The 11,109-nt window shown below is 36.3% G+C and overlaps 1 protein-coding gene across 1 annotated transcript in view; it reads left to right on the forward strand.

The window, feature by feature from the left end:
- Positions 1–5,604, forward strand: part of LOC106876105 (hillarin) — a 52,893-nt gene extending 47,289 nt beyond the window's left edge. The window contains exons 6-8 of the mRNA XM_014924515.2: positions 793–936; positions 1,619–1,808; positions 2,569–5,604. Coding sequence (XP_014780001.1) covers positions 793–936; positions 1,619–1,808; positions 2,569–3,732 — 1,498 coding nt within the window. The 3' untranslated portion in view covers positions 3,733–5,604. The remainder of the gene's footprint in view (positions 1–792; positions 937–1,618; positions 1,809–2,568) is intronic.
- Positions 5,605–11,109: the final 5,505 nt, after the last annotated feature.

Genomic DNA, 11,109 nt, shown 5'->3' on the forward strand with positions numbered 1-11,109 from the left:
TATATAGTAAACCCCCCCCCCAACTTAAGCCAGGAGCTAGAGCTGCAAACGCCTAATTTTTGAAATCAGTTGTATATTTAGCAGTGCAGATCATGATGTGTTAAAATTAGTTAACCACCTTACAGTGGCCAGTCTAGAGTCTAGATTGTTTCAAAGTGAAAACAAAAATATATATTAGAAATATAATATTTCTAAATCTCTCAGAGAGATTTAAGCAGTAGTGGAGTGACAAAGTTGTAGTATATTGTCAATATATATATTTCATGTTACGCTAGACAGCAGTGCATGGTATCAAAATTTTCAACTTGAGTCAAATTAACAAATTACTCCAAATCATTGTCACAGTATCTGCTTAAGTAGAAATTGGGTCCAGCTAGTGTGTACTGACATCAAGTCGTACAGTCCAGACCTTGCTTCCTGTGACTTTTGATTGTTTCTCAAGCTGAACAAAAATTTCAAGGGAATTTGTTTTGAAGATGAAGGAGTCTGTGGTCAAAGGTCCAGGTCACATTCACTTCGATGGGAGGGCTTTCATGAAGTGTCTGGAGTGCTACAGTAAGTGTATTGAAGTCAAAGGATCCTATTTTGAAGGAGATTAGAGTTTCATATTTCTATGAAATTAATAAATGTCTCCTGAAAAAGTCTGAAAACTTCTGCAAAGCATTTTGTATGTATGTTTAATGTGAAAATATGAAAGATTCTATCATTTTTCATGTGTTACACATATTTCTCTTTCTCATTAATTTTGAATATTTTTTTTTTTAATAAACTTTCTTCCTTGTTGTGTTTCAGGGTTCTATTTCGCTGGGTGATAGCCAAAGATCTCAACCGAAATGCTGTCAAACAGATCTTACATCCAAATTCTTCTCTATCCTTGCTAAAAGGCGTGAAAAGTGGTAAAGAGAGTTATCATCAACTGTTTAAAAAACTTTGTAGGTTAGTCTTGTCTTTTTTTTGCCTTCAATTTTAAAGGGGCTTTTCCCCCCCTTAATCCTTTTACTGCAGATGTCAGATATATCCACTCAAAATTTTTGCAGAAAGTAGTTTTATATACCAATCTATCTGTTGTTAAGGAATGTCATGTTTGACACTATTTTCTGTTGAGATATGTCAAGTTTATCAAGGCAATGTGACTTGCTATTTACCAGACTTCTCTAAATTTGTTAATCAAGATAATACTGGATATATATATATATATATACATACATAACATACATACATACATACACACACACACACACACACACACACACACACACACACACACACACATATATATATATATATATATATATATATATATATATATACATACATACATACACACACCCACACACTCACAAAAACACACACATATGACATCCATCAGTTTTGCAGACTATGAAAAACTTTTCTTGGGGAGGATGAAGTCTAATCTTTAACCTGAAATCTTGCCATTGATACATATTTATATGTATGAATGTGTGTGTGTGTGTCTGCTCGTCCATCCTTATAATGCCCAGTTGAAACCACCAGGAGGCCAGTATTTCTACTGGTATAATAATATAATGTATTTAATCCATGTTTGAAATTATAACTTTAAAGCTTTGTTTCTCTATTTTTCTGTATTTCTCATTAGCTTTGCTGGACTTAACTGTGAAATTATCATCGGATATTCTAAAGGAGCTGGCTACAAACCAGGAATGCGTATCGATGGTAATGCATTCCGAAACTCATGGACAGCTGTGGCTATTGATGGGTCTTGGAGATTTATAAACTGTACATGGGCTGCTAGACATATCTCTGGTCACAAAGATGACCTACCTCAGGTAATATTCTGGACAGCATGTTTACATCACATTTCTGGCAATTACATTTTCTTTGCTTCTCTCTAGAAATCAAAGCAAACTTTGCTTTTCTGACCTGGCCATCAATGTTTTGAAACTGAGCTATTTTCCATTACATTTCAGACAGATTCAGCCCTGAGTAGCTGAGTGCAGCTCGGTGCCACACGTGCTGGTGGCACGTAAAAGCACCCATTACACTCTCGGAGTGGTCGGCACTAGAAAGGGCATACAGTCATAGAAAAACCATGCCAAATCAGACTGGAGTCTGGTGCAGCCTTCCAGTGTGCCAGCCCAGTCAAACCGTCCAACCCATGCCAGCATGGACAACAGACGTTAAATGATGATGATGATGATGATTCTGATCAGTACTCCCGATTTTCTTGTCAGTTGCTTGACCTTAACCACTTGACCATGTCCCATAGTGGCTGGCAGTATGTGCATCTCTAATCATGAGCAGAGGTAGTGGGATTCTTTGGATTTTGAATAACTAACAAGAGCAAAGTTTGAAGAAAATATTAGCCATTTTTCATACTTTCTAGGGATCAGCACATAGGAAACAACAGTTGCTACCCGAGGACAAAAATCATGTTACACAGTGTTATCCATCTTATAACTATCCCCTCAATCATCATCTCATTCCAGTCAATCTGTTTCTGCCTTCACAGCATCCTTACCATCATTTTTATTTTTTCACCTGAGAATTATCTACCTGAGATAATAGTTGTTTTAAATTATTTTTCAGGTGTTCCACACATATGATGAATTTTATTTTCTGACCGACCCAGAAGACTATATTTACCAGCATTATCCGGATGAATCCAATTGGCAGCTGCTAGACATTCCTCTTCCATTCTCCGAGTTTATCAACTTACCTGTTGTTAAATCTCCATTCTTCAATTATGGACTCCGTTTTTACTCCAACTATGGAGCTAGCATTTCAACAGATTCTGGGCTCATTGAAATCCGCCTTGTCATGCCAAAGATTCTCGGATTTGGTTCATTACTGGAACATTTTGAGAAAAGCTCAGATAAGAAAGATCTAGAAGGAAGATCCTTGCTGAGGCTTGTTAAAAACGAAGCTATTTTTACAGTTAGTCTTCCTCAGCCAGGAATCTACTATTTCTCTATTTATACTGGAGATTACTGGCATTCAGAATGTTTAGAAAGTGCCTGTTCTTTTCTCATCAACTGCAAGAGACTTTTGGGTCCACCAGCACCGCCTTACCCACCTGTTCCTTTCTTTGGTGCAACCCCTGCCCTCGAAGAGTTAAACATTACCATGCAATCTCATCCAGATCCTTTAATAGTTTCCAACAATGAAACCATGGAAATTGTATTTCATATGGATTCTAACATCAAAATAACGCACTCATTCCAATATTTCGATACGAATGACGGTTCCATTTCTGATATTGACCGATATGTTTTCCTTCGGTCACGAACAGAGAAAGAGACCACCTACCTGATACGATGTCCGAAGGAAGGTTTTTATATATTCTCTTTGTATGCAGCAGATAGCAAAGCTGATGCACAAACATTAGACTGTGTTTACCGATATCTTGTAGTTTCACAAGAGCCAAACCCACTAGTAAATGTATTCCCAAAAACATTCCACCGCTGGCAAAAATGCACCCTATACGAACCCCTTTCTGGAGACCTGCTGACAGGAAGGCGCTATATTTTTCGCCTTGAAGTACCACGGGCTGTAGAAGTGTTTGTTGTCAATGGAGAGGTTTGGAGCCATTTAAAACGACGGGTTGGACACACATGGGAAGGGAGTGTGTTGATGCCAAATACAGCTGGTTTAACCAAAGTTTTTGCACGGTTCACATTAGAACGGGAGTCTTCACTTTTTGCACATTTGCTTGATTATGAACTAATCGAAGATGCCGAAACAGAAATTTAATTGCCAAATAGATTTGTATATAAAGAACATTTATATTCTATGTCTACTTAATTCTATCCATTGATAGGACATTGTGAAGTGTTTTCTCTTCATATTTTGTGTCTTGCTTGACAGAAACTTTGAAAATGAATCAAAGCAACAAGTTCAAGTTATACAAGCATATATATATATATATATATATATATAGTCAATAATGAATTAAAAGCAGCGCAGTATGTGCAGTTGATTGTATATATATATACATATATATATATATTTCTAGTATAAGATATGGATTCAGAGAATCTTGTGGCTATCACAGAAAGCTCTTCTTACAGATTAGGCTAACAATCCACAAAGCTAATCCAATGCAGAAATGTGTAATGTAGTGTCCATGTGACTGAAATCCAAAGAGTCTCATTAGTAAAATTATTTCATGAGTAGTATATAAACCATAAAAAATCAGAAGGTATGAGAGGTGTCTATATGTGGCTAAATAAATATATTCACCTCTTTTATGGTGTGTGTTTATAATATATATTTGTATGTAATGTGTGTGTATATGCACATATGTATATATATATATATATATATATATATATATATATATATATATATATATATATACTAAAAATCCATAAGTCAGAAAAAATATGCACTCATACATTTGTCAATAGAGTGGATATATAAATCAACGTGTACAGTACTACAGCTAATATTACTAATTGGTTTTGCTGCAGGGATTCAATGGAGTGTTAGGTAACAGTCTGATTATGTAACCCTTCACTCTTCAGAGATGGCACCAAATGTGTCTTTTCACCTCCAGCAATAGAGAGCAGGTGCCATATTTCATTCCATAACTGCTATCACAGGAGAGCAAAGAGTTGCATAATTGGTCTGTTACCTAACATCACATTGAACTCCTAGTGCAAAACTGAGTGGTAAGATTGAATATATAATGCTGTACACTTAGACTAACATATATATTTTTTTATTTTAATATATATTTTATATAAAAAATATATATATTTTCCATATTTAATGATTGAAGTAGATAGTACTATAAATGTTAGCATGCATACATTGGATTAAAATCCCTTTGGGTAGAAAAACTCAAAGACTGGCTTTGAATTTTTCTATCCATTGCATTTTTTAAAACCCAATGTTTGCATGCTATTATTTATAGCCTTATCTACTTCGAACTTACTCATTAAAAATGAAATATTTCAAGTTTCAAAATTTGTAAAATGCCAGCAATATATATATGTATTTGTAAATATGTATGTGTGTGTGTGCGTGTGTGTTAGCGTTAAGAAGGGCACCCAGCTGTAGAAACCATGCCAAATCAGATTAGAACCTGGTACAGCTTACCTGCTTTCAGTCACACCGTCCAACCCATACCAGCATGGAAAACGGACTTTAAATGACAATATGATTATATAATTGTTGAATGTTGATGGCGAAAAGTGAGGGAACGTTTAATGTTTGCCACACTGCAGTGTCGCTATTATAAGACAAAACTAATGCAGCAATTGCTGAGCAAAGCTCTGTCAGCTTTAGTTTGGTTCACATTTTGTCAGCCGTCATATATGTACAAAGATTTATACATTCATGTATGCATATATATATATATATATATATATATATGTGTGTGTGTGTGTGTGTGTGTGTGTGTGTGTGCGTGCGTGCGCACACATATGTGTATATGAGTGTTATACACAACAGCAATGGACAACATATGCTTGTGGTCGTCCAGGCAGTTACTTAGCAAGAGTTCTGTCCCCCTTCAAGAACAAACTCTATCCAGAATGTTTACCTCATCGGTGATTATGTGTCTAAATAAATATGAATCACTGGAATTAAAACAGGTTATACATCTTATGTTATCTATCAGTTTATTTGTTTATTTATCTCACTATAATTTTGTTTATATTTTTTCTCTTCAGCTGTCTTTGTTTACATGTAATAACTGGCACTCCGTCAGCTACGACGACGAGTGCTCAAAGTTCATCCTGTCAACGGAACAGCCTGCTTGTGAAATTCTTTTTTGCTCTAGGCACAAGGCCCGAAATTTTTGGGGAGGGGGCCAGTCGATTAGATCGACCCCAGTACGCAACTGGTACTTAATTTATTGACCCCGAAATGATGAAAGATAAAGTCGACCTCGACGGAATTTGAACTCAGAACGTAAAGACAGACGAAATACCGCTAAGCATTTCGCAAATGACTGAGCATTCCACCAACTCGAGTACCCTTAACGTAGTTCTTGGTGGGATTCAGTGTGACACAGAGTCTGACAAGACAAGGCTGGCCCTTTGAAATACAGATACATTTTTGTCAGCAGAGTAAACTGGAGCAATGTGAAATAAGCATCTTGCTCAAGGACACAGCACGCCACCAGAGAACTGAACTCACAATCATACGATCTCGAGCTGAATACCCTTACTACTGAACCATGTGCCTTCTATCTATTTGGTAAGAAGTTTGGTTCCGAACCATAAAGGTTCAGAAAAAATCCCACAGTGTGAGAAAATGGGCAAATGTCTTCTACTATAGCTCCAGGGCTGACCAAAACCTTGTGAGTGGATTTCGCAGATGGGAACTGAAAGAATCCTGTCGTTTATACATGTGTAGAAGACACTTGCCCTAGGTGCCAGGGTTATCATCAGCCCTCGAGTACCTGGTTACTAAATTATCTATTGACCAGGCCAGTTATAACATGTTTTATTGTATGTATGGAACATCATAATGTAAATGGAGTCATCATCAGCCCTCAAGTATCTGGTTACTAAATTATCTATTGATCTCATCAGTTATACTATTTGATGTATGTGTGTGTGTGGTACACCCTAATGGAAATGGAGTTATTATTAATCCTAGAGTATCAGGTTACTGCAAGAAACTTAAGTATTCATAAAATATTCACATCAGGATGAGGTCTTTTTTTTTAACATGCATCAAAACCCCAATTGCTAGAAGAGGAAGGAGAGCACATAGTCACTTTAAATGACCCCGGTACATAATTAATATTTGGTGGAATCTCAAATCAGAAAGCAGTATAATAATATTCTGTTGTGTGTGGGGAGAGTCATTTTCTTATTGTGCCTTAAAATTTAACACACTCACCGTTAAAATTTCCACTTATTTCTTATTTTAGGAAAACAAAAATAAGAAATAAGTGGAAATTTTAACAGCGAGTGTGTTAAATTTTAAGGCACAATAAGAAAATGACTCTCCCCAGACACAACAAAATATGCTTCAACACATAAAAAATCTTGCAAACCAAATCCAAAAACGAAGTATAATAATAATAATATTTCTACTGGAAGCACAAGGCCTCAAATTTGGGGGAAGGGATTAAGTTGGTTACATCGAACCCAGTGCATAACTGGTACTTATTTAATTGACCCGAAAGGATGAAAGGCAAAGGTGCTGGGACAACTAGCTCAGTCAGCCAGATCTGTCTTAGATGTGACAGCAGTTTTTTTAACACCTCATCTTACCTGTTAAACGACTACAGGGTGTCCATATATTACCATTACAATTTGAAAAATTTAGAGGAAAATGAAAGATAGTGATAACTCAACAGAGTTTATTAGAAAACATTGGTAAACAAATTAAGTCTTAAAACACGATCTCAGATCAAGTCACTTGCTATGCCAGTATATCTCCGTAATATATATATATATATATATTGCCAGAGCAGTGGTCTCGCTTCCATGCTGGTGGCATGTAAAAAGCACCATTGGAATGCGATCGTTTCCAGCTTCGCCTTACTGGTACTCGTGTCAGTGGCATGTGAACAAAGCAATGGACTGACTTCTGTGCAGGTGGCATGTAAAAAAACACCATTTGAGCGTGGCTGTTGCCAGTACCACCAGACTGGTCCTCATGTCGGTGGCACCTAAAAAGCACCTACTGCACTCTCGGAGTGGTTGGCATTAGGAAGGGCATCCAGCTGTAGAAACTCTGCCAGATCAGATTGGAGTCTGGTGTAGCCATCTGGTTCGCCAGTCCCCAGTCAAATCGTCCAACCCATGCTAGCATGGAAAGCAGACGTTAAATGATGATGATGATGATATATATGTCAATATAAAACTAAATAGGTATCATTACCATTATTAATAATAATAATGATAATAATAAAGTCGCTTGTAATTTTACACCTTTGCAGGTAAAATATAAACAAAATGCAGTAGTGTATTTAATACCCCTACTGAATTCTGTTATATATATATATAATGTCTGTCTGTGTGTCTTCGTGCTTGTCCACCACCACTTTGACAACTGGTGTTGGGGTGTTTACATCCCTGTAACCTAGCAGTTCGGCAAAAAAGGACCTACAGAATAAGTACCAGACTTAAAAACAGGAAATAAGTACTAACATTGATACATTCAACGAAAAATTCTTCAAGGCAGTACCCCAGCATGGCCACAGCTTAATGACTGAATCAAGTAAAGGATAGAAAATAATTTATGTACACCTCGTTTACTCAGATTGCTTGTAATAGAAAGAGGGATATGTTGAACGAGGAAGGGATTATATGCAGATTAGATTACTTCAAGTTAATCTATAATTGTCTGTATATATATCACATGACCACACACACACACACAGAGTATGGATTAAACAATTAAGTAATTAATAGAATCTCCTGGTTAATGAGTCACTAGTGATGCTGTTGACGTGGATTCATTGTTCTACAGAGACTGGGGTGGGTGACTGCTGGAGTGAGTGGGCAGTGGGGTAGGTCCCCCCTCCCCGGTGCATATAGGGTAGGGGTGAACCAAGATTGGCACGTGCACTCAGGTAGGAGTGGGTTGGCTAATGTGTGTGTGTGTGTTGGTAGAGAAATGAGACTGGGTAAAATGGGGGTGGTTGGTGAGTGACTGTGGGACATGTGGTGATGTCTAGTGCTGTGTGTGGCTTTCAACCAGCGTCCATATGATCCTTGGGGGTCCAGATAAGATTTTGTTGTTAAAATTTATGTATAATAAATTGCATATACTTTTACAATACACAAAAAATTAATAAACAACAGAAAAATTTAAACTGAAAATCTCCCCTAACATAACCCAGAGATGCTTTTATAACATTTATGAGAATGTGTCCATCTATCTATCTATCTGTCTATTTATATATCTGTCTATCTATTTATCTATCTATCTGTCTCTGACTCTCTCCATGAGGTTAAATAACAACAAAAATATGGTAAATATGGTCACGCAAAAAAAATCCAAGTTTTTTTTTTTATTGAAAATCGTGCGGATGTTAATATAGAAATTTACCATAATTTTGTTGTTATTTAACCTCAAATCAACCCTGATACAGCAAACCTATCAGCAAAGACATTCCAGCCTTCAGTAAACCGTCTTTTTAGGGATAATCTAGGACATTACGTACAATGGGCGTGTGATTTACATAGGGGGATACTTAGGCTGCTATTTTTAACGTGTCGAGCGACCAGGTAGAGGCTTTTTCATTGGTTCGATTGTGTGAAGAGTTTTTTTTTTTACGCATATATGTACGTATATATATCATCGGCGGAAGTTAGAGAGTAAATCAAAAGCTGAGAGTTTCATGTATTGGCAATTATCAAACACGAAGTTGGCCATTGTCACTAACTTCTGCCAATTATTAATGTGTGTGTGTGTGTGTGTATATATATATATATATATATATATATATATATATAGAGAGAGAGAGAGAGAGAGAGAAAGAAATGGACACATTCTCATATATGTTGCTATAAAAACATCTCTGGTTATTAAAGAAGGGTTTTATTAGGAAAGATTTTCAATTCAAATTTTTCTGTTGACGTAGACTCATCGTTTTCTCAATGGACCCGGAAGTTGTTCGCAAACAGCAGCAGTAATTTTCTTCAGCTGAATACACGTCAATGATTGGTTAAAATTACCCAAATACGACAACTTTAATACGAAATAACTTTTAAAATACAAAATTTTGTCCGAAACGTTTCGTATAAACCGTGTTTTGTGTGACACATTTTACCAGTACCCGAAGTTTCTAACTGTTTAGTTTTAAAAAAAAAAATTAAAAAATCTGTCCGTGATATTGAATTAATTCGCCATTTATTCGAAATTACCTATACGACAAAATTATCTTACGGCAAAGTTTCTTCTACGGCAAAGTTTCCTACAGCGAGTTTTCCTGCGGCAAAAATGTTTACGGCGAATGTTCCTAGAACCGGTTGATATGTGATTGTGTGACTGGAGAGAAAGAAGTTTAAATTCATGGTACGTGTGTTCAGTTCTTGTTTGGAGTCATTTTGGTGGTGTTATTCTTACATTTGTTGTTGTTAGAGTTGTTACTATTGTTATTGTTGTTTTTTCTATTGTTGTTACTGGCGCTGTTGTTGTCACCGTTTTCGTTGTTGTTAATGGTGTTGTTGCAACTGTTGTTGATATTGGAGAAATGTTGTAAATGAAGAAATGGTAGTTAATATTCTTCAACTGTAATATTTCATTTTTGTGTGTATGTATGTGAACATGCATGGAGTAGTGTGTGTCTGTGTGCATGTGCATCTGTGTGAGAGAGAGAGAGAGGGGGTATATTTATGATTGGAGAAGTGTGTATGTATGTACGTGTGTTTGTATTTATGGTAGGAATAGTGAATGTGTATTTATGATTGGTGTAGTGTGTGCATGTGTGTATTTATCTATGGTTGTAGTAACATGCATGTGTATGTATATAGTGTGCAAATTTGACTGCTACAGTGTATGTATATGCATAGGTGTGTGTGTATGCACGTGTATTTATGATTGAAGTAGTTGCATGTGTATGTATATACTGTGCAGATTTGACTGCCACGTCATATATATGTATGCATAAGTGTGTATGTATCTATGGTTGGTGCAGTGACATGTGTCTGTATATCGTGTGGAGATTTGATTACCACAGTATATATGTGTATGTATACACGTGCATGCATATATGTGTGTGTGTGTATTTATGGCTAATGTACAGATTTCATTGCTACAGTGTATATGTATATTTGGGCATAACTACAGAGTTGTACCCCCCGACTTTGGAAGGTCCGGATGCACATACGCACATAATAGAGAAAAATGAAACAAATATGGACGACTTGTTCCGAAACACCACCGAGTGGGGGAACACTTCTCAAAAATAACCTGCCATTATTTCCTTCAAAATTCCGGCATGCTCGAAATGTACATACATCAAAGTATATTTGTAGAAAATTTCACGAAAAAATATTCATTTTCCTGGAAGTTAAGAGGAATTTAAGTGGACTCTGGTGGAATTTCCGCAAATTGTCCCCCACCCCTATCCCAAAACTCTTTCACCGAAATTTTTTGTATATTCGGAATCTACATAATAAATAATATATGCATAGAAAATTTCATTAAAAAATA

Source organism: Octopus bimaculoides, chromosome 26, assembly GCF_001194135.2.
Source record: "Octopus bimaculoides isolate UCB-OBI-ISO-001 chromosome 26, ASM119413v2, whole genome shotgun sequence".
NCBI classification, from domain to species: Eukaryota; Metazoa; Mollusca; class Cephalopoda; order Octopoda; family Octopodidae; genus Octopus; species Octopus bimaculoides.